At 40.2% G+C, this 16,992-nt stretch overlaps 1 protein-coding gene across 1 annotated transcript; it reads left to right on the forward strand.

Moving 5' to 3' along the window:
* Positions 1-1,700: 1,700 nt before the first annotated feature.
* LOC124052833 (G protein-activated inward rectifier potassium channel 1-like) lies at positions 1,701-13,859 on the forward strand. Its single transcript, XM_046377539.1, has 3 exons — positions 1,701-3,109; positions 11,151-11,367; positions 11,791-13,859. The coding sequence occupies exons 1-3, from the start codon at positions 2,441-2,443 to the stop codon at positions 12,462-12,464; spliced, it is 1,560 nt and encodes a 519-aa protein (XP_046233495.1). The 5' UTR covers positions 1,701-2,440; the 3' UTR covers positions 12,465-13,859.
* The last annotated feature ends 3,133 nt before the right edge of the window (positions 13,860-16,992 follow it).

A 16,992-nucleotide genomic window follows, 5' to 3' on the forward strand; every position in this document is an offset into this window, starting at 1 on the left:
ATTTAATATCAGAACAGCGTGTTAGAGAGAGTTAACTCCAACTTTGTCTTTTGTCTGCAGTTCATAAGCAAACTTAAGAACATGGTTTTTTTGTTTGTTTTTTATTTATTCAAGAGAAAAATCTCTTGTCGGTGCATAACATCCATTAACTCAGAGCACTCAAATTACAAATGAATTCATAAAATGTATAACACTGTTTACACTTTCATTTTATTGTGAGGTAAACATGCTCTTTAAATATAAAATATTATTATATCTTTAAAATAGCCATCGGTGCTTGCTTTTGGCCAGTGGCCCACCGTTAAGTTCCAGTGTCGGACCTTGCTGGAAAAAAAGTTTGAGCACCCCTGAATTAACTGAATAAATAAATGCAGTTTGCATTATCTACTTGTAATTGCTAGTTATGAGATTAATGACTTAAAATTATGAGTTAATGTGAGTCACAATGTTGCTTCTGAGGAGATTAAAGTGATAAAGAGACCATTTGATAAACAATGAATAAAAAAACAGGGCACAGTGACAATTGAACATTACATTTTAATTTGACTCACCAGATCACTCCCCTGTTATTACAAGAGTATGCAGACTCATCATGTGCATCTGTTGAGTGAATCATAGCATATTCCTGATAAATGGGGCAGTCGTGGATCAGCGGTTAGGGTGTCGGACCCGTAACCGGTGGATTGCTGGTTCGATTCCCCGTCCCGGTGTCCATGACTGAGGTACCCTTGAGCAAGGTACCTAACCCCCACTGCTCCCCGGGCGCTGCACGCGGTCGCCCACTGCCCCGGGTTTGCTGTGTGTGTGTGCACGTCACTTGGGTGGGTTAAATGCAGAGAACAAATTTCGTTGGAGTGAGTTCCCTCCAATGACAAAATATGTCACTTTAATCTTTAATCTTTAATCTTAAAAAAAAAATTGAAAGAACACTCAACCTGAAGCACCCATTATTGCATGAAGATTAAAAGTTGAGCTGAATACCCCACTGTTCCTTTATGACCATAGTTCAGTTGTGACATCCTGTGTGATCTTTTCATACAAAAACCACCATTGTCACTATAGTTCCAAATCCCAAAACTTCAGCCAGTGGCTATTTATTTTGTATACACATCAACTCATTGTGTGGAGCGTTTCATTTCCTGCTGGCCTGGGACTAAGTCCAACTGGATTCTTTCCTCTGTCTGTGCTCCCTATCAGCCTCATATGCCTTCATTTTCATTTGATTAAAAGATCAAGGAAGGTGGGCTGTTTTCCGAGTTTGAGATGATGAATTGACAGTGATGAAGCAACCAGAGGTAATCACAATGTTGCAAAATTCCCCATGCTTTTTAACTTGATATTCCTCCTGGGACTAGGACCATTAACAGCATGATGCAGTCTTACAGCTGGACTATTTGAAACATAAACAGTGTTTATAGTGCTCAGCCCTACTTACAAGAGCATAGTACTGATTCCATATTCAGAGTGTGTAAAACAACTTTGACAACAGATAATCATCTTTATTTCATAATATTCCCATGGGGACTTGGTATGAAGTGAGCTTATGGAGATTTTCTGAACATCTAATATTCCAAAGGGCATATGTAGATTTGCTGAGACATCTCTTCACTATCTGTCTATGGTGTATAATGCGGGTCATACCTGCAGTTATTGGCATTAAGGTTCACTTCCTCTGCACTAACACTAGGGGGAACCAAAGAGCCGACAATAGCACCAAGTACTCAGAATAACCAGTTTTATCGTGCGGTGTTCTCTTAAAGACTTCTAAAAGAAGCAAATTATAAGACAACACGAAGAAAATAGTGTGCGTAAAAGCAAAAAGAAAAACGTAAAAGTTGCCCTCGATTCATTTCACTGTTATATTGTTTGCTCGCTTTGATGCTTTACCTGACTGGTACATTTCCCTCCATAGGCTACAACCCCAGATCACCTCCTCCACCCTTCTCGAAATGGAAATTCGCCACCCCTGCTGCAGTTCGTCTGTACTCTTTAATTTGCACTCACTCACACCAGAGTGATCCCTCAGGCTGAAGTGCGCACTCTAGCCTGCTATTCACATTCACAGCTTTATTGAATAACAACACCTCAGTGGATCTCCCAAGGACACAGCCTCCGAGCTATTCAATACGGCTTTTTGTTCTAAATCTAATATTGAGCGTGTTTCTTTTTGTTCCTCTACGGATGAGACCTGAGGAAAAAAAGTTGGCACCTGCAGGAGACTCTTTTGCGTAAAGGACCAGTAAACCTGAATCATGTATTGCGCAGAATCTCTGCTCTCTTACGATTAATTTACAGGAGAGAGGCGCATCTCCATTTTACAAGATGCGAGTAGCGCGGCTGGATGTTACTGCATGGTTTTGAGCAAAGGGTACCAAACTTGCGTAAAGACCCCGATTCTGCACAAGTATCGATTGCTTATCACAAGTAAGTGATTGATACAATGTCAGCCATACGGAGGAAATTTGGCGAGGACTACCAGGTGGTCAACACCAACCGGGGCTTTACTTTTTCCGCACCGGTGAAGAGAAAGAGGCAGCGGTTTGTGGAGAAGAACGGCCGCTGCAACGTCCAGCACGGTAACCTTGGCGGGGAGACCAGCCGATACATCTCCGATCTCTTCACCACGCTGGTGGACCTCAAGTGGCGCTGGAACCTACTCATCTTCATCCTCACTTACACAGTTGCGTGGCTGGTCATGGCTTCTATGTGGTGGGTGATCGCCTACATCCGCGGCGACCTGAGCCACGGCGGCCACGACTCGTCCTACACCCCGTGCGTCGCCAACGTGTACAACTTTCCCTCCGCGTTCCTGTTTTTCATCGAGACGGAAGCGACCATCGGCTACGGCTATCGCTACATCACTGAGAAGTGTCCGGAGGGGATCATCCTCTTCCTCTTCCAGTCGCTGCTGGGGTCCATCGTGGACGCCTTTCTCATCGGCTGCATGTTCATCAAGATGTCGCAGCCGAAGAAGCGCGCGGAGACGCTGATGTTCAGCCAGGACGCGGTCATCTCGCAGCGGGACGGGAAGTTGTGCCTCATGTTCAGAGTGGGGAACCTGCGGAACAGTCATATGGTATCCGCGCAGATCAGGTGCAAACTCATTAAGGTAGGCTACAGGTTTTTACAGTTCAGGTGCGCAGTACACAGGACGGCATACTTTGGCGCAGCGAGTGTTCACATCTCACTCCGTTTCAAGTCATTAAATGCCACTATCAAGGCTGAGTCTAATTGACGGACCTTTAATTTGTTTTGAAATTGCTCATTATGTTTCATGAATGCTTTCCAAGTCATGCATTGAAATTCTATTCATCTCCAGAACTGGCTGTATTCCCCGGGGGTCTCTATAATTTGCAGAGAGGCCATGATTTTAACATGAGGCTCCATCATAAAATGTATTTTATTGAGCGACCAATTACATAAACCCCCCCTGCAGCGACTTCAGCTGGTCCTGAGCACGGTCTTGTGTTGCTGCTCCCCTCCCTATTCGTTTCTGAGCTGCAGAGTGTGTTCCCTGGTACAGTCAAGGTCCTCGCAAACGGTCCCCCCTCAGTCAGCAGATTGACTGTCAATGGGCTGTATATCTTAAGTTCAGCCTCAGCTTTAACTGTCCGCAGATGAGATGAATGGGCTCCCAAGAGGGCAGCAGGCTCATTGGAAAACTACACTGATTGACTAAAACATCAACTGAACCAATTCCTATACTCTATCTAAAAGACAAAATGCCACTAATCTTCAGCATCGTGAGCTGATAATGATTTAGGTTTGTATGAAGTGTGTGCAGATTTCAGTACAGAAGAAATCCTGAGGATGAGAGGAACCGAGGAGAGAGAAGAGGGAAGCATTCTTTGTGATACAACTGAGCTAGAACTGAACTACATATAATAGAGATGAAATCTGCAGTATCAATCACTGCATTTTTCCACCATGGAAACCAGCAGTATCTTTTGTTCTCTGCAGAATTTATGACCAACAGCAGGACAGAACCATGATTTAATTCATTTCTACCATGTCTAAATTTTCTGCTGAAAAAAGTCATGTTCGTGCACCACAATGCATCACATGTAATTAGATTTTTTTTGACAGTTGTGTGGTTTATTTGTACAAGTGCCGCTTTTCCTCCCTATAAGCAGACATGTCTTCTAGATGAAATCTACTTTTCTTTTTCTTTCCCATCCAAGCACTGGCGGATATCTAAAGGGGAGTCATGCTTTGTTGTGATAGGGAGAGTTAGTTGTGCTTTTGTCCTCTCTGCGGGGTAGCGTGATAACCTTAAGTGAAGGTTTAAGTTCTGTAGCTCAACGGAGACTCACCAGAAAGCTTCCAGTATGTTAGTGTCACCATTAGAGCATTGATATGGTTATACTTAATGCTTTGCATGACACAAAGGCACGTATTACCCTTTAAAATAATGTTTTCTGTTCATTTTTGTCACAAAGAGTTAAAAAAAACAAAACTCAAAGGCTATCCTTTAGAGAAATAAAAGTCACTCAGTTTAAGACATTAAAGCCCTGATTTAAAAGTTATCGCTAATTTTTCAGCTCTCTCTGGAATGACTTTTATTTAATTTTATCGCCATTTACTCTGTAATTAATTGCCCTGAAAGGCAAAGAAAAATATGGTGTGTTAATTGCATTTCATCAACACAGCGTCACTGAGGTACAAATGCCGTATCAACTTTTCTCTCTTCACAGAGTCCTGTAGTTACATAGAGATAGTTTACTATCATGTGATAGTTGTTTTTGACACTTCCAACCAAATGAAAGCAGTTGGTTGTTCGCCCATGGGGCATGGTGTCATGTTTGCCCTTAGTCAGATTTGTCTGCACAAGGAGTGTGCCAATATTACAAACGTATCCTTGGTATAATTGTCTTTTTTTTTTTTTTTTAAACAGACCCACAAGACTGTGCTTTGCATGTTCACTTTTATCTGGAACACTTTCATTATGTTTCATGAATTTTCTTTATCAGTGAGATAAGATCTTGAAATACACCCAGTGGTTTGCTTTATTTTTAAATCAAGCTTCTCATTTTGCTGAATTCTAGATTAAACCCGTAGTTATGTAGTTATGTGTGAAGGATACCGCTGCAGAATAGATGCGTTTCTAAGGTGTCTTTCAATGTATGTTAACTGACATTGATGTTTTATAGCCCATAAAGCTATGCCATTGTGGTGCCAGACTATATAGCTGGGTTTTGTTGAGTAAAATAGATCAGACCTACATTAACCTGTGGTACTTTACCTGCACTGTGAAAACAATGACATGACTTGGTAACACATGGCTCAAGGTCACGGTGTTATGGTTTGCCCAAAGCTGACTGGAGCAATGAGATGTGCTGCAGTAAATCCTAATGATGGAGCTGTGTAAATGCACTGTGACAATTTGCAATCAGTTTTTTCAGGGATGGATATGGGTTGTAAATTCTTATGAGTCCCTGGATACTCTGGACTTTCAAATGGAACCCTGTGGACCTTGTGGACCAAGTAATCTTTACATGAAACAAAGCATTGGGTGTCTCATAAGTCTGGCAAATGGGGTGAATGCATATACATCTTCGTCATACATAAGCAGGTGATTTTTATGAAGAATATGAAACCTACATTGTTTGAGTTTGAGTTTATGTTTACTAGCGAGCAGTCTTCCTGTTTCTTGTGTTTGTGGACACATTGCAGTGTTTCTTGGCACGAAACACATAAAACCATAGGCAGGACTTTGTATCGCATCACCAAACCTTAAAATGTTGCTCCTTTGCACTATAACTGGTAAAAAATACCACAGTTTGCCTTTTATTCACACAGAAAAGCTATGGCTAAAAAACAAAAAAACTATGTTTGTCAAAACAGTTCACACTGGCAGTATGTCTCCATTAGCTATTTAAACATTAATTCAATTCAGTTGTATAGCACCAATTCACAGCAAAAGGCATCTCATGACACTTTCCAATTAGAGCAGGTCCAGACTAAACTCTTTAATTGAATTTTGTAATGCAGAGAACCCAACATTCCCCCCTTGAGCAAGCACTTGGCGAGGAAAACCTGCCTTTTAGAAGGCAGGAACCTCGGTGCAGACCCCGGATGTTAGTGTTGACTCTAATGAAATAAAGAAGCAGAAATTCCTGCACACTCTCACCTAACTGCATCGCACTAGCATCCATATTGGTGATGTTGCTGGTGTCCTCTGATTGGTGGAGTTTTACCAGGATATGTTACTAAGGGCAGTTTGGCCACATAAATTATACTAGTTGCCGATCTGAAGACATAAAAGTTGTAAAAAGTTGTGAAGTAGTAGGAGACACTGGTTTTGGAGTTTTTTGCCAGTTCAGTATGATACAGTATACTTTATTGTCCCTGTAGAGAAATTTGTCTTGCACACATACAGCTGCCTCCATTAAAACAAAAACCGAATAACCAAATAAACAAACCGAATAAACAAAGCAGCTCATGCGGTAACACAACCACAAATTATACATATTACAGATATTACAGAATCAGTGGTACAAACATCATGAAGCTATTGCACGACTCCTGCGAGCAATATTGTTTAAAAATTTAATTGAGGAAGGCCCAAATGAGTTTTTTAAAAAAAGGGTGAGTTTATATCAAGGTACTCTATGTCATCAGCCAAAGGATAAGAGCTCAAACCTGGCCTGGAGAATATGAGATGAGTCAGACAATATTCTCTGCGCTTGCCTGAGAACAGACTGCTCATATATTGACTGGGGGGACTGGTGTTCAATTTTTTCCATAACTATCATGGCAGTCTGCACCAGATGAGCAAGCTTAGATTGTGATTGTACAGTGAATGTCTGAGTCTGTATAATCTCTGCTGCAATTGACAACACAATGTGGGCCTTCCAGCTAAACGTGTTGTCCAAGTGAACGCCAAGGTACTTAGAGAGGCAGACCTGATAATTTGGGTCCTCATGTTTGGACTATCATCCCCCTCTGGCCTTGGGTCCAGAGCCATCTCTCCAGGCATCACACCACTGCGCAAAACTCTGTTTCAGTGAAACAGACTGAAGGACTTTTGTCCTTCTGCAGTAAGCTGAGGACTCAGTATCATCTGAAAATTTAAAAACGTGGTTCTAAAAAGGTGGCTGTCCATACACTCGTGTCAATTCTTTCTTCAAACAATATCGTCAGTGTTACTTAATATGGAAATGGTGGTAGTTAATTTGTACCCTGCAACTTTTTTTTAACTACACAGGCTCTTTATGAGATCAGAGAAGATTAAAGTTTTACCTCTGGAACCAGAGGTGCCTGAAATGGCACCTATCCCACCTTGCAACTCGAAAATGATCGACTGTGTGTTGGAGTTTTGGGGGTTTTTTTTGGAGTCCAAGAACCTTATATTAATTGATATGTATTAGGAAATGTTTAGTTTAAAGGGTACATATTGACAAAACTGCAGTAGATGTAGCTCCAGTCAAAAGGAAAGGGAAGATCTGGTCTCATGAGTGTCAATTATATTTAATTTGTTACTATTTTTATTGCAGGTAGACCGAATGTTGTATAAAAGATCACTAAGTAGCAAGAGTCTACACTTCAATTTGTGGCTTAAATAGCAAATTCATGTTATGAATTGGAAACATTTTTCCTTTGGCAGGACTATGCATTTTGTTTATATCCATAATGCATATTAACTTAAAAAGATAACTGTCCTTGAATTGCCATTAATATTAATACAGGTTTCATTAATAAATCAATAGAATGCAGTGGTGCACTGACCCCTGCAGCAGTGGCAGAATGTGACTTTAAAATAAAGAAACATGCTAGAAATCCACAGAGGACACATCCTAGCAAGCAGAAAATGCTCAGAGGAGAGAGAAAGAAGCAGAAAACAAGAGCAATGTGGCAAAGAAAAAGACAGAGAAACAGAAGGCCAATGACAGCAGGGTGGTGCTCATCAATGTCAGCAGAAGCTCTACTCAATAGGCTGGTCCACAGCAGGAGATAAGTGATAAGAGCTAGTAGTAGCAGAGAGACAGGCATGGATGCTTGTGTTTAGCTACACAGACAGGAGGAAATGTCAGCATGACTCCCTACGCCTGCCACTGGCTAACTCTGAAGGACAAGCAGAAAGAGTGAGGAAGAGACGAAAGAGAATGACTGCGGAATTAGCTGTAACGTTGCTGTCAAGCGATATGGAATGACGGCTCATACGACTGAGGTCCAGCCCAAAGCTCAAAGAATCCAGCTGGACCCACATGGAGATATGTGCACACAGAAGAACACAGTTGTATTAAAGACACACACGCGCACAATGTTTGTGTTTTTGCATCTCTCTCACGTACACTCCTGCACACACATACACACACTTTGTCACTAAAGAGGAGGTGTGTCACCAGGGATAGAGCCTGCTTTCACTCAACCTGAATCTCAGGTGGCTAAGTAAATTAAGCACTCCCTCCATATCAGGTCCTCTTCCAAAGGCCATTAATTTCCCCCTTGTGGCACTGACTGTTTAAATGCTGTAAGAGAATATACAAGGCTCTCACCTTGTTAAAACCATTCACTGTCAAGTAGGTTGCTCCTTCCTCCTTCCTTAGCAGAGGTATAATTTTGTTGCATCACTATGGCGCTTCAGGAAATTGGTTTCCAGTCTCATTGACCTGCATGAACATGGCTGACAAATGGGACACCTGCCTGCAGTATCTCAATGACATTTTACATTTTTAAATTACTGTCAAATAAATTAATTAATATATAATAATGACAGAAATTTTAAATGATTTCTTGTGCTCCTCCTTCTTATAAGAGATTTCCCAGACATAGAAATAAACAGCAACACAGAAAAATCAATTGCAAAAGTAATAAAGCAAAAGTAAGTCTAAGAGATAATGCTGAAGCATGGGACAGGAAGCTGGTTAATTCAAATTTAAGTAGAAGCAGTAACTATCACACTGGGCTGCATTTCACACTCAAGTTCAATTATATAAAAATATCAAAGGGAAATTTGAACTACCTAAAGGAGCATTAATTAGCAGATCTATTCATAATACAGACATTTCCTATGAACACAAGATAAAACAAGAAGCAACTGTTTGATTTAAAAAGGATAGGTGGACCTTTTGGGAAATATGCTTATTTACTTAAAGTAACATAAGAAGACTGATACCTATTTTTTTTTAAAAATCTGCCTGTTAATTGTAAGACTCCGACCAGCAGCTGAGTAACATAGCTTAGCATAAAAACAGGAAACTGCTAGCCCAGCTTGGTCTGAACATACAATATATAATGTGTTTGTCAGATACAGGTGGATTATGGTACCTTCAGACAGAGCCATAATTTCAGTTTTCATACTCGTTTATTAGAGTGGTGTGAATCTTCGCATTTCACTCTCTGGTAGAAAACATTTTCTTCAAAAATAGGTGCATTTCAGACCGAATAAAGCCCTGCTTTAAAATAACATAAAGGATCATGACTGCACTTTTTCAGATCTTTCACTGTGGGAAAAGCCAAAATTGGTTAGTCACAGTATGCATTACAAGACTATAGCATGCAGACTGCTAGATTAGAGGACAGACAGATTTTAACTGCTTTTCTTCTTTTCATTTCTTTTTTCCCTCCCAGACAACCACACTTTTTGGTCTGTTGCGTAAAACATGTGCCTTTCTTGTTTTCTGAGTCTTTTACTCTGATTTAACTTGAGTAGACATGCAACGTAGACTCCCTGTCTGCATATTTCAGGAGCCCCCTCACTGATACAACATGATGGGTGACTTTCTCTCACCAAGGCAAACCAGGGATCTGTGGGCACAGACGTCTTCCTGTGAAATGTCACACCCTTCTGTCCTCAACATCACTGTGAATACAAATGACAGCCTGTTTGCCATCTGTGGTCTGAGTGGCTTCTCACTCAAAGGGCCAGGGAGGCTATTCTGCATACAAGTTAACTTGAAATGACAGAAAGAACTATCTGAATTGAGCAATAGCAGAATATAAGTTGCTTTTATTTGCTTGTGTTGATAGTGGGATTTATATGAGTTGTTGTGGTTTTTATCTTTAGCCTTCTGGGTGAAACAAACACCTTTTCCTTTGTATATCACTCACTCTTGACAAATCAACTGGAGCAAGAGGCTTACAATTGACAGCAAAATAGGTTTTATAAACTCATAAAGAGCCTAATCCCATGTTTTAATTTAACAGCTAGAAGAGTGCTTTATTTGATTGAGCTTGGTCTCCCAAGAGTAAGCACTTCTGCCTCCTCCATAATCTAATCTCTCTTTTAAGTACTCTAATATGCTGGCAATAAAGATGCAACAAAGTGTCTAAAAACTCTAAATGTGCCAATTCATTGTCCAACCTTATTCTCACCATTATCCGGCATGTCTGTCAGTAATTGAATTGGGAACAATGGGCCCTAAGGACACTTTTTTGGGGGGTGGGGGTGGGGTGGGGTGGTGTGACAGCTGGAATCAATAAAGGATTATCTTATTTTACCTGGAATCGAACTGGTGAGAACTGTGACCATGCAGCAGTGTGGTATTTTATGAAACATTCAGGTCTGCCAAGCAAACTAGCACTAAAGCAGCAGTTCATATTCCTTATTGGGGATGATGGAAGCAATCTTCAACAACTGTGATGACTTTTGTTTTGCAGGCTTTGTACTCCCTGCCTATGCACTCCAAGATCAACTCACTCCTCACTTTAACTCCCAGCCCAAAATCCCTTGTCACATGGAACCATGTCAAATCAAAGAAGAAAATTGCCTTTTTCAAACCTATTTCGCAGGAGCTAACATTGTTTCGAATCCCTTCTGGGTTGCGCCTGCAACAAAACACATGCATACACAAACACATGCGTATACAGTAGTTGTAGGGGGTTTTAGATTTTAAAAAAAGCCCACTAAAGTGACTTACTATCCAACAGAGGTAACAAAAACTATCCTGAAGTAGCCTTATGGACTGCAGATATCACCAGTCATAAAGCCACTGAGACCATGAGGAGAAAACTTTTTTCTTTTATTTATTTATTTTTGCACAAATTTGAATTTTTGAAGGATTCCAGATAGCTTCTCGCTAAGCTAACCAGTTATTCATACAAGCTTTATTTTAACCGTAAAGATTTACCATATGAATATTTCAATACTACAGATTCTGTGGTAATTAAATTCAGCTGTGATTAAATTTCACTATTTGTGTTTCCAGTCTCGGCAGACCCCAGAAGGTGAGTTTCTGCCCCTGGACCAGTGTGAACTTGATGTGGGATTTGGGACGGGGGCTGACCAGCTCTTCTTGGTGTCGCCTCTAACGATCTGCCACGAGATCAACACCAAGAGCCCGTTCTTCGATCTGTCACAGCGCTCACTCATGAATGAGCAGTTTGAGATTGTTGTCATCCTAGAGGGCATTGTGGAGACCACTGGTTAGAGAATAGTATTTATTTATTTATTTACATATATATTTTTTTCTCAATAATACCTTTGTGTAATCAATTGTTAATCAGTCATTTGTTAATCAGTTGTTTCATTATCAATTACCCTGTTGTACAGAGCATTTTTCAGTAATATATGACACAATATTTAAGAGAAAGTTTAATTTCATGGTCTTTAATTATTTGGTAGCACAAGCTCTTCTCCATCACTGTCTGTTTTTTTCCATAGCTCTCTTTCTATGTCTCTCTTTTCCCTGAAGCATTTCTCCACTTTTCATTGTCCCTCCCTGTCTGTCAATATGTCCTTTTTTTTATTTAATAACACAGTTGTTTTTGTCATTTTAAGGTGTTTTGTCTTTTTCTTGTCTGTACTTGAAATATTTTTCAACACTTCATCTCTTCACTCCATCATAGGTATGACATGCCAAGCAAGAACGTCCTACACCGAAGATGAAGTGTTGTGGGGCCATCGCTTCCTCCCTGTCATGTCACTGGAGGAGGGCTTCTTCAGGGTTGACTACTCTCAGTTCCACAATACCTTTGAGGTCCCTACGCCCCCCTACAGTGTGAAAGAACAGGAGGAGAAGTCCTCGCTGACGTCGCCCAACTCTCTGTCTGTCGCGCCTACCCCTTCCTCCCCACTGCTGGGCAACGGAGGCCGCGGAGGCCGCAGGGAAAGGCTTCTGTCAGCCGACTATGCAGACCATGTAGAGGATCAAGCATCTAGGCTGCCCAGTAAACTCCAGCGCATGAGCTCCACCAAGGAGGAGCTCCTCTGGAGGGGGCTGAAGACAGGGCCAGCCTTGCCTGGGGGTAAGGCCTCCAGCACAGGTGACCTTCCACTTAGTATCCAGAGGCTGAGGTCCAGCTCCATCCCTGTTGTGAGGCAAGGACAGCTGGAGGAGCAGGTCCAGCTGTTATCCTTGGATGGGGATGCTGAGGAAGGTGAGATGGAAAAAGTCAGACTGCCGGCAGCCATTAGCACCATCACTGCTCCAACCCCAAAAGCAGCACAAATCCCCTTGGTAGGGAGTCGGCCAGAGGACAACTTGCCCCCCAAACTGCGTAGGATGAATGCTGACCGCTGATTTCTATAGACCACCTTTAAGACTTTAAAATTTTGAAAACTGAATCAGGCTACATGGGCATTGCATATCCTGTAAATAAAGACTACTATATAATTTTTTTGGCAGATTTTGTCCAGTATTTTACATTTACTTATGGCCTCTCTACAAAGTTGTCCATTGCCACAATTAGAAGGACAACGCCTATAAGCCATCCATCCGCTCATACTGTGAGTCATTTTTGATAGATCACCATCTGTGCCCCCCACTGACTTCTAACACTTCTGCCCTTGTACTTGTTTCTTTCACTTCTGTTCACAGAGTTGCATCAAAGGCTTTTATCTCTAACAAGTACACTTTTTTTAAGTTAATCAAGTTCTGAAGCGACAGTCATGAATGACTGACCTGAAGTGAACGTTTGCTAAACCCTGCAGCAGAACATGTTTGTCCAGTCATAGATTAGCAACTGCAACTAGGCACAGTGGGTCTGTCAAGTTTTAGATTTTCCCACATGCCTCAAGCAGCTGTAAGGATAAAAACCAACTGACAGTGATGCAACACTTTTGCCCCCATTAATTTTCTGGGGCACACAAGTTAATCGCCTTTCCAATGCATTGTGGGATCCCTGGCAATGCAGGTCTAACCATTAATGTGAAAAAGGGAAGACTGAAATACAAATTAGAGACAAAGTTTGCCTGGTGACTATGCAGTATTTTGTTGAAAAACTGAAACAAAGGGGCAATGCGTGGATTGATGAAGTTTAGTTTTTACGTTTTCAGGTGACATGTCTAAGAAGGAGACCGTTATTCCACCGAGGTTGCTGGAATTTGAATTGCTACTTGGCACAACTTCACATAAATTGTAAATGAATGTTCAGATGGGTTTTCTCCGTAACAGTCTTACTCAACTCAGTTTTACTCAATTATCAGTTATTGTATCAGTTACTAGAAGCAGGCATGGTTATCTGTACTGGTTGAAGAAATATACATTGTGCATCCCTATTTTTTAATAAGCTGCAAATGTTAGCATGTCTGGCTAACAAGAGTATAATTAGTATAATTACAGTTCAGCATCAGCATTGGTTCAGCAACTGCATCAGTGCAGTTCATGACTAGCACATTCACTGTGTGGAAGCCAGTCCTGGAAGCTACCAGAGTGTAGGCTAACATTAGTGGCTCCATCCTGCTTTTATCTCTAAAGGTTTACACTCCCAGTCAACTTTACAGTGGTTACTCTTCATTATAAAAGCCTGTTCCCTGTAGTGTTCACAGTGAAAACGAACAGAAGTATGCAGCCTAAGCTAGGCAGCCAAAAAGAGTTATATAAGAACAGTCTGATCTTAGATTTTCCTTATCACACTTCAGCTATATTAACTAGCTCTACACTGCAACACAAAAACAATTTTGTTTCTTTATCAACTGGTGATGACTTAATTAGCTTGATTAGCTAACATGCAGCTGGCAAAATCGATGGCTGCTGGCTTTGTCTACCTCTATGTGAAATCACTGTTTAGAAGCAAACACAAATTTTGTGTTAAATGTGCCACTGTCATCACTGCAAACTGCATATGGCATGCTAGAACGAAAGCTGCTGTGGGGAGGTGGTGGGGCTTAGCAAACGATCGAACAGGATTGGGTGAAAAAGTCTTAAAATCCCCACTACACTGGTCAGGTTGATGCATTATATTTATTTATTTATTCCTTCACCACTTACTTATCACTGAATATTTGTTTGTTTGAATGCTCATTTGAAGTATGTTTACTAATGTGAAATTTTAACTAGTCTATTTTTACCTCTTGGTGCAGTGTTCACTTTGGCCCATTATATGCATGGGTGCAAAAATGTAATTTTGGACTACAGACTTTCTTTCCTCATGAACTGATTTATTAAAGTGTAAAACAAACATTGGATGCTGACATCAGGGGACACATTATAGGCCTATTATTGCATATAAACTAAAAGTAAGATGAAACTTCATATTGCAACTGCTAAATAATAAATTATTTGAAATCACAAGTGTGTCTTTGAGTATGTTATCCTTCTTCCATCTAAAAATGCTGGATCACCTTTTCTGCGGGACTCCAGTCGTGTATTTGCTGACTGCATTTAACATTTTAACAGCCAGAGGTGTTCAGCCAGTAAAGTGCCTCAGCAGCTCATGTGTCACCTGCTGTGGTTGTTAAATGAACATTAATCAAATATTGAAGCTCAAAATGTGCATGTGAGTCGTTTCAATTTTGCAGGAAAATTCAGGATAGCAAGACTTCAGAGAAAAGGAAACCTCCAGACAAAGCCCTCTGGTGGTATAAACCCTGGCTGGTAGACTAATGTACTTTACTCCTTCCTCTGTTCACTTGAAATCAATGCCCTTAATCTTCTCTGGCTGCAGTTTCGGTTATTTATTTTAGTTATTTGGAAGCTAACAGAAGTCATGCTTTTTGCCAGCCTTGTCACTAGTTTTGTGGTTACCAAAATTGGAAGTGCTTCAGAGGAGGGCGATTTCCCAGACATTACAGATCTGAGGAAGTCCAGAGCTAATGAGTCATACTGCAAAGAATAGCGCAAAACAGAAATCTGATTATGTAACTCATTGACAGTACAAAATGACCTCTGTCCAGCTTGAGATAAAATTAACTTAGATAAATGATGGGGGGAAACAATAAATCACAGACCATTTTTCACTCAGACATAATACTGTCTCATGATGGATTCAACTGTAAAGGAAAATCAGTTTTGTTCATTCCTCTGTCATTAACTTGCACTTGGTAAATGGATTGGTCTAATTTTCACTTCATTTGCACTTACTTGGTGGAATGAAGGTCATTCCATCAATGAAAAAGAATAAAACATGCTACATTTGTAAGCCAAGAATCGGGCTATAACATATTCCTGAAACGAGAGACACTGAGATCAAACCAAACCATGAAGTCCTTAAGAATAACAGAAATAATACACATTTATAATACACATTTATATTACAATTGAAAGGAGTTTAACAGCAGAGAGTCACAAAGAAGTAAAAAAAAAAAAAAATAATACATATGAACAGGAAAACAGTATGATGAGATACAAAGTGGAGGATAGCTGATCATCACACTGTGCCACAAACTCACCTGGAAACTTACTCACTGAATTGATTAATGTTTAATAAGCAACTCCTATAATCTAGAGACAATGAAGTTAATACTCCCAGCACTGATTAAAGGAAACACATTCAGTCATGTACTGTCCCTTAAAAGGTATAATCCATCCAAAATCAAAATTTGTTTGGGAGATATCAGCTGTAGCGATGTCTGCCTTCTCTCCATAATGGAACTGAATGACTCTTTGCTTGAGGTGTTCAAAGCACCACAAAATGCAAAAAGTACCCTCTAGTTCCATTATATTCTAATTTTACACTGAAGTAGCCTACTTCCCCACTTCTGGTTGTCAGAAGAAAAAAAAGTTAATCAATCACTAAAAGTATATGGAGCCAAATTGCAGCTGTTATTAATGGATTATTAAAATTGATTTCAACATGTAAGCAGCATTTTAATGTTAAAGATTTCAGGTGGCGGTTTTCTTAAGTCCCTTAATATAGTGTTGGGTAGTTTAATCTTTAACAGTGCATCACATTTTACAAATAAAATCACATCTGCAAAGTAACTAGTAGATATAGCTGTCAAATAAATGTATAAAGTTTTTACTTATAAAATCTAAGTATAGAGTGAATGTATTTTGTACTTTGTACCAGTGCATATGTTTAACAATGCCTAAGGGCACAAGATATATTGAATGTTAGTTTTTTGCCTTTTATGGCCTTGCTACAGATCTAAGCTTTATATCCCAATTAAAATTTTATATGGTACAGCTAGAAGCTGTATTACCTGGGTGTATTATCATTGACTGCGCTGTAAGTCCATCAGATAAACCATCATGAAAGTAATCTGATCCCGATATTGCTGAATTATTGAATATTTTTCTACCTCACAAAATTTAATATTCCAAAGACCATTAATAATCAGTGCGATCTCTGTTCCATTTGCACTTGTTAGGCTCCTTCATTTTCACAAGAGTTCAAATAATATATAATAATAAATACAGACTGTAATCTTAAACTGCATTTGTCTGCCACCTTAGAGGCATATGTGGGTGCAGAGCATGACTCTGTACGCCTGCATGTTTATCTATGTGCATGGGGAAACACAGTGAGAAGCTCTCAAGAGGAGCCCGGCAATCAGATCACACATCCATATTGACCAGATGCTCATCCATAGTCAATGAGCACAAAAATTGTCTCCTCTCTGCAGCAGCGTGCCATTAGCTTTGTGAATAGAGAGATCATCTGGGGAGTAAGGATTCAGCACTGTTGTGTTTTGACCTCTGGAGCTATAATTAATTTTCTGCATCTATAAGCCAATATCACTTGTAAAGTTGTAAATCAAATCATAAAGTGACTATCAAACTACTGAACAAAGTGTAGTGGGAGTTCTCGTCTCTCGCCAGATAATGGAGATGCTCTCTTACTGTAAATGCACACCACTTTGTTCTAAAATTTAGTCATCAAAAGAGA

This window comes from Scatophagus argus, chromosome 21 (assembly GCF_020382885.2).
Source record: "Scatophagus argus isolate fScaArg1 chromosome 21, fScaArg1.pri, whole genome shotgun sequence".
Lineage (NCBI taxonomy): Eukaryota > Metazoa > Chordata > Actinopteri > Scatophagidae > Scatophagus > Scatophagus argus.

Coding starts and splice junctions, on each gene's coding strand:
- LOC124052833 (XM_046377539.1), top strand. CDS start 2,441: ATGTCAGCCATACGGAGGAAATTTGGCGAGGACTACCAGGTGGTCAAC. Junction 3,110..11,150: donor TCAGGTGCAAACTCATTAAG/GTAGGCTACAGG, acceptor TTGTGTTTCCAG/TCTCGGCAGACCCCAGAAGG. Junction 11,368..11,790: donor GGGCATTGTGGAGACCACTG/GTTAGAGAATAG, acceptor ACTCCATCATAG/GTATGACATGCCAAGCAAGA.